The 15,735-nt window shown below is 43.3% G+C and overlaps 1 protein-coding gene and 1 long non-coding RNA gene across 2 annotated transcripts; one reads left to right on the top strand and one right to left on the bottom strand.

The window, feature by feature from the left end:
- Positions 1-766: 766 nt before the first annotated feature.
- On the bottom strand, positions 767-4,856 carry LOC112847816 (uncharacterized). The gene is made up of 2 exons (XM_025910288.1): positions 955-4,856; positions 767-840 (listed from the first exon to the last, which is right to left on the bottom strand). The coding sequence occupies exon 1, from the start codon at positions 4,729-4,731 to the stop codon at positions 1,363-1,365; it is 3,369 nt and encodes a 1,122-aa protein (XP_025766073.1). The 5' UTR covers positions 4,732-4,856; the 3' UTR covers positions 767-840; positions 955-1,362.
- Positions 4,857-14,004: 9,148 nt separating this feature from the next.
- Positions 14,005-15,317, top strand: LOC112847831 (uncharacterized). The gene is made up of 2 exons (XR_003221632.1): positions 14,005-14,065; positions 14,161-15,317. It is a non-coding gene; the product is annotated as an uncharacterized LOC112847831 (long non-coding RNA).
- The last annotated feature ends 418 nt before the right edge of the window (positions 15,318-15,735 follow it).

Raw genomic sequence — 15,735 nt, 5'->3', positions numbered from 1 at the left:
CTGGAGCACCTGGGACTCAGCTCATCTATGTGTCAGTGGATCTCCAACTTCCTAACTGGCAGACCACAGGCAGTAAGGATGGGTGGACATGTCTCAGCCTCCATCACTCTCAGCACTGGAGCCCCCCAGGGGTGTGTTCTGAGCCCCCTGCTGTACTCTTTGTACACATATGACTGTGTGGCCACTACCAGCTCCACCACCATCATCAAGTTTGCTGACGACACCGTCGTGGTGGGCCTGATCTCTGACAACAACGAGACGGCCTACTTGAAGGAGGTTAGGAATCTGGAGACCTGGTGCCAGAGGAACAACCTCCTTCTAAACGTCAGTAAAACAAAGGAGTTGATAGTGGACTTCAGTACTAAGCAGGAGAGGAACTACCAGACCCCCGTCATCAACGAGTGCCCAGTGGAGAGAGTGGACAGCTTCAAATACCTCGGACTTCACATCACGCAGGACCTGTCATGGTCCTGTCACATCAACACCGTGTTGAAAAAGGCCCGACAGCGTCTCTACCACCTCAGACACTTGAGAGACTTCCGACTGCCCTCCAAGGTGCTCAGGAACTTTTACTCGTGCACCATAGAGAGCATCCTGACGGGAAACATCTTAACCTGGTTCGGGAACAGCACCATGCAGGACAGATGAGCTCTACAGAGGGTTGTGCGATCAGCTGAGCGCACCATCCGCTCCGAGCTCCCTGACCTGCACTCAATCTACAGCAGGCGGTGCTGGACCAAGGCCAGGAAGATCGTGAAGGATGTAGCACCCTCAAGGATGGACGTACGCACGATGTAGTTATGGAACAGGGTTTATTCTGGTCTTGGCAACCCGTGAGAACTGCTCACGGACAAAACAATAAAAAAAACATCACATAAAAATGCGCTCTTGTACGCAGTATCAATCAATCAAAAATCCTTAATTACAGAAAATAAAACATTTAGACACACAAACCTCGTGAGCTGACATCCAGGAGGTGCTAAATAGTCCTTTATGGCCTTATTGCCTTATCCTCCATCTTCTTTCTCAATTATTTCCACTCTTTAAACGATATTTTCTCCATGTGTGGAGCTAACCGTGAGCTGCAGCATGCAGACACCATGTGCGCTAGCAAAAGCAAAAGTGGCTGGGGTGGAGACCCAAACAGCAAAGCTGTACCCTACACAGTTCACCACCAGAGGGCGCAAAAGAACAAAATCCAGACATACAACTTAACAAACATCAAATGCAACAAACATCAAATGCAACAAACATCACATGCAAAAGACCGTTACACTCCCACCAATCACTCGTGATTTAAAGAATAAAGTATTGCCTAGGAACTAATGAACGGCTTTTGAATGAACTATCATGAATTATCCTTTAAGCAGAGTGCGGTTGAGAATCTTCTTCCGCTTCCATCAGAATGACTGTCTTCTGAATGGGTCTTTCCAGGTGCACAGGTTTGGAGGTACGTTTTCCTGCTCTATCCAGGGTTGGATCACTCAGCAGCAATTTCACCTTCCTCACTTTTCCATCCTTTCCAGGATACACTTCAATGATCCTTGCCAACTTCCACTGGTTGCGTGGAGTTATCTCATCCTTCAGGAGGACAACATCATTGATCTTAGCATTTCTGTGCTCTTTGGTCCACTTCTGTCTGCCTTGAAGATTTAACAAATACTCCTTTTTCCACCTTGTCCAGAAAGTGTTGGCAAGTAGTTGAACACGACGCCACCTCTTACGGAGATAAAGATCTTCTTTCACAAACCTTCCTGGAGGTGGAGAGATGATTGTGGACTTCATGGTTAGTATGTGATTCGGTGTTAAAGGTTCTGGGTTTGATGGATCACATAGTTGGTCAGTAGTCAATGGTCTGCTATTAATCACTGCCATGACTTCATACAGGAATGTCCTCAGAGAGGAGCTGTCGAGTTGTTTGGCTGATTGTTCCAGAATGGACATGAGAACACTTCTTATGGTGCGAATTTGTCTTTCCCAGACACCACCCATGTGACTAGACGCTGGGGTGTTCATGAGAAACTCGCAGTCCAGTTTCCCTAGCTTGGCTTGATCCATTTCCTTAAATGCTCCAATAAACTCATTTCTAGTGCCGACAAAATTCGTGCCTTGATCGCATCTTATCTGGCGAACTGTACCTCTTATGGCCATGAATGCACGTAAGGAGTTGATGAGGGAATCTGTAGAGAGATCATCAAGCATTTCAAGATGCACTGCCCTGGAGCACATGCAAGTGATTAGCAAGCCATAACGCTTTAGCTCCTTGCGGCCTTCTTTGACATAAAAAGGACCAAAGCAGTCCATCCCACAGTAGGTGAATGGCGGTGTGGTCTCCATCCGATCCTCTGGGAGGTCTGCCATCTTCTGCTGCTCTGTGCGCCTTCTGAACCTTCTGCATTTTACACATTTATAGATGTAAGATGACACAATCTTGCTGCATCCAAGAATCCAGAATCCGTTAGCTCGAAGTTCATTCATGGTGATCCCTCGTCCTTGATGGTATGTCTTCTCGTGATAATGTTTGACCAGTAATGCCGACACGTGACTGTCTCTTGGCAGGATCGCAGGATGCTTGACATTGGGGTGCAAAGCTGCATGTGTTAAGCGTCCGCCTACCCGAAGAATGCCTTGGTCATCAAGAAATGGACATAACTTGTGTAACTTGTTAACCTTGTCTTTCATCTGCATCACATCATGGTGTTGCAAGGTTTTTATTTGCTGAGCAAAGGCGGTTTCTTGAACCATCTTTATGATCGTTAACTCTGCTTCCTTTCTCTCTTGTAGGCTACTGATGTCGTGTGATCTACTCTTGTGATCCTTTGCTTCTTTCACATACCGCTTGAGTCTAGCAACTGCCTTAACCATTCTCGACCAGTCGGAAAACTTGTGTAGGCGATCTACCAAGGACCTTTGTTCCTCCACTTGTATCTTGTGGACTTGAACCTTCTTAACCTCCGGGTCACTGGTTGATAACTCTCCCACCTTAATTTCACCAGTGGGTATGACCTTCTGCCAAAGGAGGTCGGGGCCTTTGAACCAGTTTGATGCTACAAGTTGTTCTGCTGTGAGACCTCTTGAGGCGTGGTCCGCCGGATTGTCTTCGGAAGTTACATACCTCCATTGGGTTGGATCTGTACTTTGTTTGATGCGTTCCACTCGGTTTGCAACAAACACATGAAATCTTCTGGCTTCATTGCTGAGGTACCCGAGTACCACCTTCGAGTCAGTCCAATACCTTTCTTCTGAAATTTCCATTTCCAATTCCTTTTTCAGCATGTCACCAGTGCGCACAGCAACAACGGCCGCCGACAACTCAAGCCGAGGTATAGTTGTGACTTTGGTTGGTGGAACTCTTGATCTTCCCATCACCAATGAGCAGTGGACTTCACCAGTTGTGCTTACTGCTCTGAGGTAAGTGCACATTCCATATCCAGATGCGCTTGCATCGGCAAAATGATGAAGTTCGTAGTGCTGTGCCTTGAAGTTCGAAGGAATGTAGCATCTGTGAACCTTTACATCTGCAAGGTTTCCCAGGTCACGCAACCAAGCCTCCCACTGAGGTCGAAGACTGTCAGGTAAGTTATCATCCCAGCTGAGTTTATCTCGACACATTTGTTGCAAGATCTGCTTCCCCAGCAGAATGAAAGGTGACACAAACCCAAGTGGATCGAACACAGAGGCGACTGTGGCCAATACTCCTCTTCTGGTGAGTGGTTTTTCCTTAACAACTACTCTGAACTGAAACTGATCTGATGCCACACACCATTGTACGCCAAGTGCTCTTTCCATATGTACTTCACTGAGTGCCATATCTAGATCTTTGGGAGCTGCAGCACATTCTTCCTTCGGAAGCGAAGCTAGAACTTTGGTGCTGTTTGAGATGAACTTGTGCAACCGAAGTTTGCCCATGCTGCAGAGTTTGCATGCTTCATTAACCAGCTGTATTGCCTGATCTTCAGTGTCAACACTTGCTAGTCCATCATCAACGTAGAAGTTGGTTTTGATGAACTTGATGGTTTCTTCATCAAAACTTCCTTCCCCTTCAGCTGCAAGATGCTTGAGGCCATAGTTGGCGCAACCTGGAGAAGATGCTGCTCCAAATAGGTGTACCTTCATCCTGTAGACAGTGAATGGAGTTTCAAGGTCACCGTTCTCCCACCACAAGAACCGTAGGTAATCTTGGTCGCAAGCATGCACATGGAATTGGTGGAACATGCGTTCGATGTCACACATGAAAGCCACTGGCCCTCTTCGGAAGCGACACAAGACTCCGAGCAAGGTGTTTGTTAGCTCTGGACCAGTCAGGAGATGGTCATTTAGGGAAGTGCCTTGGAACTTGGCAGAGGCATCAAAGACGACACGAATCTTTCCGGGTTTTTGTGGATGATACACACCATGGTGTGGGATGTACCAAACTGGTGTCTTGTCAATGTCTTGCTCTGGGACCTTTTCAGCATCTCCATGGGCGAGGATCTCATCCATGAATTTCTTATAGTCCATGTAGTACTGCTTGTTACTCTTGAGCCTTTTTCCTAAACATTTGAGGCGATGAATAGCACATGCCTTGTTGTTCGGCAGGTTCGGCCTTTCACTCTTGAATGGGAGTGGCATTTCAAAATGACCATCCTCCTTGTGCCTAATGCCGGTCTTCATCTTTGTTAGAAATTTGAGATCTTCTTGAGAGACCTTTGTGTCTTCTGGAGCTTTCTCAACAAAGTCAGACTCCAACATCTTTAGGACCTCTGTGGGAGAGATAATTTCCTTTATTTGAGTTCTGTAGACATAGTGAACCTTGTTGGTGAAGTTTGAAGAAGGCTGAATGTCAGGCACCACTTCCTTCACAATGACTTGGTGACTTATTCTGAAGGCATCTCCATAATCAAGACATGGATTGCCATAACCCACAATACTCCATCCCAGATCAGTTTTTGGGCGAACGGCTGATTTTCCCTTCCAGACACAACCTCACGAGGAACAAGTGCTTGGGGCAGTTGTACCCAATCAGCAGACCAACATCACAGCTTTGTAGTGGAGCGATCTCACTTGCAATGCATTCAAGATGAGGCCAAGCCTTAGCTGTTGTAGGCGATGGAATGTGATCTCGGTTTGCGGGAATAAAGTCTCTGGAATATGTTACTGGTAGGGAAATGGTCTTATTTGAGTAGAACCCTCTGACTTGTAGACCTGAGAGCTTGCGACAAGCCACAACTGTGTTTCTTGAAGACATGGTAGTGAGCTTTAGCTGAGTCGATTCACCTTTGACATGCAGAGCTTGTGCCGTTTCTTCAAGAATAAAGGTTGTATCGCTCTGTGTATCAAGGAGCGCGTACACAAGAATTTCATGCTCTGGCTCACCTTTGGTTGACACCCATACTGGAATAATGGAAGATGTGTGAGTGTCGTCAACATTCTGCGTGACTCTGTTAGAAGTTGCTTCACTTGTTGTTGGTGTGACACTGTTGTCTTGTGAGACGTCTGAGTTCGTTTGTCTTGTCCTGTCACTATTCTTGGTTTGATGTCTCCTTGTTCTGTCTTCCTTGTTGCGATTGTCATGAAGACATGTCGGATGTCTTTTATTACATGTGTCACAGGTTTCTCTACTTTCACAATCCTTGGAGCGATGACCAGAGTTCAGACAGCCAAAACATAACTTCTTGTCTTGAACAAACTTTAGTCTCTCAACAATGCTCTCATTTATGAACCTTCTACACTTAAGTAGACTGTGACCCGACCTTTCACAGTACACACAACTAGCACTAACAGTCCTTTCATTTGAGCGAGTTGCTAGCACCTTTGCTCCATTGCCTCTGTTCCTTGTTGTTTTTGCCCCTTCAGTTTCACTTGGCTTCAGAGCATAGAGAGATGTTATGGGATTACAGGCAATTTTGGCTTCCCGTGAGATGAAATCTACAAATTGGCTGAAGCTTGGAAAGGTGTGAGTCTCTTCTTGCACTTCTGTAACCTTTCTGTTCCACCTTGAAGTCAGCCAATCTGGAAGTTTTGCAAGCATTTTTTGGTTTTCATTGCAGTCATTGAGCACTTCAAGCCCCTTCATTTGCGACATGGCTGTCTTACAGCAGCAAAGGAAGTCAGCAAATGCTTGAAGTTCCATACTGCCTTTAGAGCTTATCTTAGGCCATGCGTCAAGTTTGTCTCTGAAGGCCTTTGCTACGAGGAAGGGATTGCCATACCTCTCTTCGAGAACTGTCCATGCTGCATAGTATGCAGACTCTGTGCCAAGCGGGAAGTAGCCTTCTATTGCTTTCCTTGCAGGGCCACTTACATATTTCCTCAGGTAATAAGTCTTCTCTTCAACTGGTATATTTTTCCTGTCGATCAGAGTCTGAAAGGAAATTTTCCAATCATTATATCTGATAGGATCGCCACTGAATATTGTTGGCTCTGGTACCGGAAGACAACTTGCATTAAGAGACACTGCAAATGCTTTGACCAGATCTTCTGTGCTCACCTCACGTTGCGGTGTCACATTTTGTGGCGAGGAACACCGTTTCATATGCTGGTCATTGTTTTCAGACTCGACTTCATTTTTCTTATCAGATCTATGGTGAAGTAGGTTGTATATTTCTTCATCTGAACATTCACTTTGTTCATACACCCGCTGTCGAGCCTTTGCTGCATTCAGCTTTTTTACAGTCTCAAGTCGCTCTACTTCTCTGCGCTTAGCCTCTAGAGCCTTTTGTCTTTGTGCTATTTCTGCTTCTTGCCTTTCAATTTCCTTCATATGGATTTCTTGCGCAAGCAGAACTTGGAGAGCAGCCTCATTTGCCGCAACTTCAGCAGCTGCATCTTGTCTTTTAGCCGAGAGGCTGCTGGAGTGTCTAGAGGAAACCCTTGAATGAGAAGAGAGCTTAGTGTGGTGTGACTTAACACTCATCCTGTCTGAGGCTTCTAACTTAGGCATAGACTCAGTCTCTTTCCATTTTTCATCCCTTTGACTTTCCACATCTGAGGCTACGGATTTAGATGAAGACTCATTGTCCTTCCAAAGTTCTTCATCTCGTTGAACCACCGCACTACTTGGGCTTGGACACTTTCTTACAGATTCGATAATTGTCTTTGTTATGGCTTCACACGTATCCATCCTTCGTCTTGTGTCACTATCTGGAGATTCAATACATCTGAAGTCATCATAGGCAGCATTCACATCCTTAGAAGCACTCAAAACCTTGGTAACATGTTCTTGTAGCAGATCCTTTGAGCATTGACCATCTATAGCTCCTTTGGCATCCTTAATGACAACCTTCCACTTCTCATAGCGCACACTGAAACGATGTGCAGCCTTCTTTATGTGCTCACCGTACAGTTCTTTGCCCTTTTCCGTCAACGTACGGACTCGTTGGCTCTGTCGTGCTTTTTGTGAGGTAGTAGAAACATCATCAGCTGTGTCTTCAACTGCTTGTAGTTGCTCATCTGCAGAAAGTTGCTCCACATCACCCTTTTCACTGACTTCTGGATTAGCCTCAAACTCTGCCATTGTTGGAGGGTTTTGGTTTTTTTGTGTGTATCTTACTTAGCCTTAATGTAATGGTGCAGCAGCTTAAATTTGATTTGGTAGTTGAGGAGCAAATGGATATCAATCTACATTTACTGTTACAACTTTAAAGCACAGTAATTACTGTTACTCTTTAAACATCACTTAACGTGTATACTTAAGTCACTTTACATATAAGTCACCATTACATATCTTGTCCAAGCCAGTAATACTGTTTCTTACAGAAGCTGCTGAAACCCACCATACGCACAATGCACAGGTTACTCATCACAACATTAATCTATCACTGTATGAATATCAGTCACTTAAACAGCAGAAATGTAAACAATGAGAAAGAAAGAAAAAAGAAATATTCCAGTCCTTTGTTCATTTATAAAAGGAAACTTATCTTAATTATTTTTACAGTCCTTTTCGTTTTTATTTCTCTCTTTCTTGTGGTTAATTATATTGAGTCCTTTAACTGAGGCAACACTTATTTCGGGGCACCTGACTTTCCTGCGGGGCTGCGTCCTTTCATCTACCCGTGCAGAGCAGAGTTCTCACTGTAGCACCCTCAAGGATGGACGTACGCACGATGTAGTTATGGAACAGGGTTTATTCTGGTCTTGGCAACCCATGAGAACTGCTCACGGACAAAACAATAAAAAAAACATCACATAAAAATGCGCTCTTGTACGCAGTATCAATCAATCAAAAATCCTTAATTACAGAAAATAAAACATTTAGACACACAAACCTCGTGAGCTGACATCCAGGAGGTGCTAAATAGTCCTTTATGGCCTTATTGCCTTATCCTCCATCTTCTTTCTCAATTATTTCCACTCTTTAAACGATATTTTCTCCATGTGTGGAGCTAACCGTGAGCTGCAGCATGCAGACACCATGTGCGCTAGCAAAAGCAAAAGTGGCTGGGGTGGAGACCCAAACAGCAAAGCTGTACCCTACACAGTTCACCACCAGAGGGCGCAAAAGAACAAAATCCAGACATACAACTTAACAAACATCAAATGCAACAAACATCAAATGCAACAAACATCACATGCAAAAGACCGTTACAAAGGACCTCAGCCATCCCAACAATGGACTGTTCTCTCTGTTGAGGTCAGGAAAGCGATTCCACTCCCTGAAGACCAACACAGAGAGACTGAGGAGGAGCTTCTTCCCGCAGGCGACACGGTCTCTCAATCACACCACCACATAGAACAGACCCACACATATGGTTCTTACACACACACTGGACATTCTGGACATTGTTTACACTTAATCACTTTAAGCATATTTGCACTGCACAAGACACCTACAATGTGGTTTGCACAACACTGGACATTATATTTCTTCATTTCCATTTAATATTTGTTCAGCTGCTGTTATTGTATATATATTTATATTTCTTCATACATTCTTATATATGTCCATACTGTGTATTTTGTTGTACAGTTACTTTATTTTCAACGTTAATTCATATATATTTTATCTTATTCTTTCCCAGTTAAATTTACCCTTCATTCTAATTTGTGGTGTACAGTTATTTTATTTTCAACTCTAATTCATATATATTTTATTTTATTCATTCCTAGTTAAATTTACCCTTTTTAAATTTCATATTTATTTCCCATCTTATTCCTATCTTATTCATAGCCTTTTTTTTTCTTTAGGTCACGAGCAGTTGTGTAAAGCATAATTTAAGGTTTTTACTATAGCGATTGACAGATCACGTGACTTTCGCGCATTGCATGCCGGGAACTCGAGGCAAAACAATCCAAGACATCAAATGCAAGCATTTGCAGCACCGCAAAACGTTCATTCTCCGGTTCCAATACCTTCTTGGTTTTTCTTTGCCGCACAAAAAAGGAATGTACAAAACTAAGGAGAACAATGCCGGTCCGTACAAAGACAGACTCGACGAAAAGGCAAAGAAAAGTTGCTCAGTCACCAACTCCACCACCATTTTCACCTCAACTTCAGTCGCCCTCAGTTCAGCCTCCTGTTCAGTTGCCTCTAGCTCAGTCTACACCTCCACCACAATCAGCTCCGCTACCTGTAGCTCAGTCTGATTGGGTGAATGTGGCATGTTGTATAGAGCGCTTTGAGTACTCCGAGAAAGTAGAAAAGGGCTATATAAGAATCAGTCCATTTACCATCTCAGCTGACTCTGGACCCCTGGACGCTAAGATGCCAGTTAAGGACTGCACCCGGCTGTCGCTGCCTGCAGGGTCAGTGCTCTGTGCCTGCTGGTTCTGTGACTGTTTTCACTGGGGGGGTCCGAGGAGCCCGTCCGGCCATCACCGTCGCCTGCAACGCCGTCACCTGCAGCGCCACCCTCATCCTCGCCTGCAGCAGCAGCATCAGTCTCGCCTGGTCCAGCATCTGGTGCCTCTACATCGTTGGCCACTTTCCAGGTCGCTGGCTGGACGTTATCACCATCATGGGCGACCTCCTGAACGTCGCCGCTGCTGTCTGCTGTCCGCACGGCCGGACGCCTGAACTGTTTCATAGCTGCCACGACCCTCTGCGTGGTCGACCTCCTGAACCATTTTACTCTGGGCACCTGTGCTGGCAACCTTCAGGCCGACCACCAGAACTAAGTGAACTGTTGGGCTGTTAGCCCCCAGGCCGGCCACCTGACCTATGTTTAGGACTCTGTTTCGCAAGCCCCAATCTGTGTTTTGTGAACATTTTGTTTGAGACTCTGGGCGCTCTGTCATGATCCTGGGTCACTGACCCAGCGTTTTGTGTTCATTTTGGTATCATCTTATGTTTTGTGTTAATTCTTACTTTGTATTAGTCCTTAGGGTTTTGTTCTTGAGTTTAGTGTTTTATCAGCCCTGTTTTCTCTTTTCTCTCTTCACCACATGACTGCTGCTCCAGCCATGTCATTTCTGTTTTCAGTCTGTGCAATAAGTTACGAGATCTTTTTCTGTAATTTTGCACATTTCTTCCCACTTTGGTTCAGAGTCATGCTGACAGCAGTTTTTCATCATCATGTAGAAAAACTGTTAATTGTTTAACTTCTTTACGCTGATGGGAAGTGGAGCTTCATTATCCACAAATTCAAGCCTGTGAGACTCATTTAGACACTGATGGACAATGAGTTTGACACCCCTGCTTCACACTGTTCATAGGGAGATGCTCTCTGTTTTCACATGTTAGATATACTCATGTACTTCAAAGTTTTCTCACACTTTTCTTGTAACCTGAAGAATGTTTTGGAAACCATGAAAAATCATCAATACAAACAACAAACACAATCTTAAGATGGAATAAATACTGTGTGTAAAATGTATTTTTACCTGATTAGACCAGCCATCCAGCCAAAAGTCACTGATGCACCATGTAATTTGATCATTTAAAGTAATCTGTCTACATGTCCTTGTTGTGTAGAAACATTTCATCCAGTAACTGTATGCAAGACATACGGATCCTCTGTTATTCAGTGCTCATTAAACAATCATTGTTTCTCCTCCTCCAGTTACTACAGTCTTCACCCAGAGATCATGCTTTCTTCCAACTTTGAACAACTTGAGTTATTGCTAATATATATTTGTTTGTTGACTCACCTTTATGTCCCCAAAGATTTTATTTTAAAAAAAAAGACACTCCTGCATGATTTAAGTAATAGAATCTTTCATCAGTTTATAAATTGTAACACTGCTCATGTCCTGTCATCAGAGGCATACTGGATTGATGCCCTTAAAGTCACCAGTTATCCTGATCTTAATGAGGACTGATTTAATTTTTTATAGTCAGTATCTTTGTCCGGTATTAGCGTCACTGTTTTTTAAAATACCTGACCTGTAATGCTGTCTGTGAACTGTCAGTGCCGTATGTTTAATATCACTGTGGCTTCAGTGAATCTGTTTTACTGTTCATAAACTTTTACGTCTTCTGTTTACAGTTTTTGGTTAGACAAGCGCTTTTAGCAGCTTATCAGAGGAGAATGTACTTCCTGAACAACAGTGCCCCCTAGGGGCTGAAAATAGTAATGCATATATCATGATATTTTTCGTTTTTGCTCATACATAACAGTAAAAGTTTAGAATGCTGTGGGGATAAAACCAAACATTTCAGTCAACCCACACTTGGACCCTGAAATGTGTGAAGATCTAAATATTTATCAAAGTCAGATTTATAATATGTGATGTATAACTGTGTGTTATAGGGGAAAAACCAAAACAAGTGTTAGTATGGAGAGGAATAAAAAAAATTCACAAACACAAACTCAGGGACATTTGGGGGGGGGGGGGGGGGGCACTGGGGGAGGACCTGGGTAGGTATAGAAAACACTAAACAAAAAAACCCCTGAAAACAAGAATTAACCCAAAACACAAGAGGATAACAACATTAAACACAAAACTCTGGGTCTAACGACTCAGGACCATGACAATACCGACGTACAAAACCTAAAATCATCTAATAAAATTTCTCCAGCACAAAAAAAAAAAAAAAAAAACCCACTGAAATTGATCAAAAACAGAACTGATGAACTGATAGTTGGGAATTTGTTTCAGTTCAGTGATGGTGGATTATAACGTCTATTCAAATCATTCAGGAGAAGAGGAAACTATAGAACATGTTATATTACACTATGAGAAGGTAACTGATCCAAAACCTCAGTAACATAAAACTGAAACTGGATCTTATTGATTTACTACAAAAAGGACTCAAGAAGTGAAAGTTATCAGTGTTACGTTCTTTGTCTAGGCGTGTATGAACGCAACAAGAAGTACACAAACAACAATGGCCGTTTATCAATGCCCAAGTACGCGAGTACGTACTCGCGTGCTCGGTGAGTACGTACTCGCCGAGAACGCACGGGAGTACGTACCCGCCGAGAACGCCAGCACGGACTCGTGGGCCGTTTCTCAATTCTCAAGTACACGAGCACGGACTGAACACCAGCGTACGTGATGATGTCACAGGTCCGGAGTTTTTACTGCCGTCCCCTCCTAATTTAACTGTGAGTAACATGTTATGAAGCTTAACTGTAATCACAGCCAAACCGGTTTACTCAGGAACAAATAAAACACTGAAATAAACCAAACATTAACATTCAGAAGTGATCTAAGTGACTTATATATCATTTTTAACCTCAGTAGTGAAACCTCTATTAATAAAAATAGTGTACATGTACATACGTGTACATACCTTAAAACAAGCAGGTGAGATGTTAGAACGCTTTTATTTCTATTCTAGTGGACACTCAATACTATAGACAGCTGCTGGAGTTTCTGTAACCTGAGTAGTGAGAAGTCCGCGAGGGGGGGGAGGGGGGGGACGATGTGCCGGGAGTCCGCTGTTGAGTTTTGGACGAAATGCATTCTGGGATATATAGCTGTCCCAAGTCTACACCGATGCATGCTTGATAAAATGGGCGGATCGAGAACACATCCGGGACTTTTTCGCGTTCTCGGCGTGATGCGTACTTCGAATTGGAACAGTACTTGGTCTCCGACTGATGACGTATCACGAGTACACGAGAACGCAAGTACGCACAAGTACGCATATTGATAAACGCCCAATGTCTTCTAAAATGCTAAGCAGCCATTTATTTGCTTCAGCTGTGAGCAGTGCCAAAAATAACAAACAAAACTCCCTACTGGTCCCTATGCTTTCCTACACAAAATAAAACCAACCAAAAGACAATCCACTTACCTAACTTTCTAACCAAAAAACAGGAGAAAACTTAATCAACAAAAATGGCTTCTCACGCCTACTAGGCTGCTGTAGTGAAGAATATGTACAAGGTGAACAAAATACACGATTGCGACTTGACCAGACTATTTACAACTATTTACAAAACTAGAATTCTAACACCAGACACACGAGTGGAACATAGTGGATACACAGACAGACCAACCACCACAAAGACAGAAGACGCGACTTAAATACACACAGAGAAACACAGGGAGATTACACACAGGTGGGGAACACAGCTGGGAATAATCAACCAGATGAGACAGAGGTAAAACTGAACACACTCACATGAGACGCAGACCTTCACAATAAAACAGGAAACGAGAACACTACACCAAAACGCAGACCTGACACTGAGAGACAGAATGACACATGGAACCTGAACTAAACTAAACGTGAGATACAACTGAGAACAAATCCTTAAACATGACATAAAACAAAACACTGACAACATTAAATCATAACATCAGGAATTATCCCAGGTTTTAAAAGAGAGTAAATTGTTGCTGGTCGACATTTCAATTCACACTCCACACTAGTTGGTGGGGGTAATGCACTATTTTGGTGTTTGACAACCGCTAATAAACAATGTAAAGAAGAAGAAGCGCGTTCCGAGATGACGGACGAAGCTATTTTTTCATCCAAAGCGAGTAAAATACTGAATTTGGATAATAAAAAAAAACAACTAAACCAACGTTTGGATCGATATCTGCATCGATCTGCCCACCCTTGTTTCCTGGATCGTAGCTGAGATCAGCGTGAACCACGTGGGTCTCTGCTCCCTGATCTGTTTCCTGTGTTTGGAAAGAGTTCCAGCTTCATCACGGAGTTTCTCTCGGTTTGTGGGCTCATCTAAAGGTAAGCACCGAGCTAACTTTACTGTGAGTTCAGTTCATGTTGAGTTTAGCTCCTGAATGAGGTCTTCTGCTGCTCTCCTCGGTGTCTGTTCACAGTTTATTGTCAACACGTTGAGAGAAGAGTGAGAGAGTGTTTGGAGAAAAACACCAACTAATCATTAGCTCAACATGCTACTGGTGTCAACCCAGCCTCCAGTTTGAGAATTAAAGTCAAGTCAGCCTCCACCATGTTTTGTGTTTCCTTTGTATTGTAAGTATTACGGCAGGATACGCGGACACCTGATTTCAAACTAAAGACCAGCTTCGACTGAATTAACAGATATGTTAAGAACATAAAAAATATTATTTAGTCTTTAGTCAGCTGCTGTGGATGAACACATGAGAGGAAGTGAACTCCTACAAAGTCTCATTTTAATGAGTCTGGCTGCTGTAAAGTGATGCACAGGAAGATGTTAACAAAAACTAATGAAACAGAGATGAAAGTAAACAGTGTTCATATTTGAAAGCACAGAGAATAAAAATATATTGTGCTGGTTAATGTGCAGCTCTTGGTGATTTGGGAGAAAAATGTTTTTAATCATGTTGTGGATTGAATGTTGGGTTTTATTTATTTTGTCTACAGAAGTTTTTCCCACTTGTGATCATTCAGATTGATTTTTTTTGGCTTGACTTGAATCATGTGAAGGTTTAAAGCTGCACTTCCCCCAAAAAGAATAAAGTATAATCATGAAGAATGTAATAATGTCTTCCTGTGTCAAACACAGCTGCAGTCAAAGCAGGAAGTAAAGCACTGAAACCACTGATCAATGACCATCAGTACTGTGGGAAATATAAATGTTGCAATATTTCAATAAGTGCCATATTAATCAAAAGGCGATAGAAGGTTTAAACTGGAAGACATTTAAAGTAGTGTTTTGCTTGTAACTGCATACTTGCCTGCGCAGATTAGAACAGGATGTGTCATATACGATCATGGGGCCTCACAACGAGAAACAGGAAACAGATGGAGGTGAGAGAGTGTTGAAACCGTTAGTGAGGAACAAACATCAATACTATAAAAGTAGTTGCAGACAGCTGTCACTCACCGTCACTGGCGCATGTTATGTTATCTGCTTACGCGTGAAGGGGCGTGAACCCTGACATATAAAACTGTATATCGAAGTGCTTCCTCTTTGAAATCTACTGGACTACGCTGAGGGTGGTGTCGTGTACATCTCCCACATATATGCTTAATAAATAATTGTTGTTGACTGGACAAGATCTGAGTAATGTTTTTTTGTTCTCAGCCCAACATCAAAGAATCGGGACAGTACCGTTCACAGAGAGTTGGGGAATGGCTGCACAGAACCAAACTTTTAGGAATGGTGGAGGAGGTGGGACTGGGGGGCTGAAGGTGTTGAAAGTGTGGGGTGGGGGAGTAACAGGTCTGTCCCTGTTTGTGGAAACCACAGGAGGAGCTGTTCAGGCTGAGTGAGAGTGAGAGAGTTACCTCACTTTGCAGCACAACACGTCTCACAAGATTTCTACAACCAATCAGAGTGAAATTTGTACTTTGTGTTGTCAGATGAACATATGAGACACTTTGACTCTTCAGTGTAGTGTGGAGCCTAACAAAGATCTGTTTTGTGTCCCAGCTGATCAGCAGGAGGAGAAGAGTCTGACGGAGCAGCA

The sequence above is a fragment of the Oreochromis niloticus genome, linkage group LG9 (genome assembly GCF_001858045.2).
Source record: "Oreochromis niloticus isolate F11D_XX linkage group LG9, O_niloticus_UMD_NMBU, whole genome shotgun sequence".
Classification (NCBI taxonomy): Eukaryota; Metazoa; Chordata; class Actinopteri; order Cichliformes; family Cichlidae; genus Oreochromis; species Oreochromis niloticus.
The sequence above is the reverse complement of the archived record's forward strand: the minus strand, read 5'-3'. Positions and strand labels throughout refer to the sequence as shown.

Coding starts and splice junctions, on each gene's coding strand:
- LOC112847816 (XM_025910288.1), bottom strand. CDS start 4,731: ATGTTGGAGTCTGACTTTGTTGAGAAAGCTCCAGAAGACACAAAGGTC.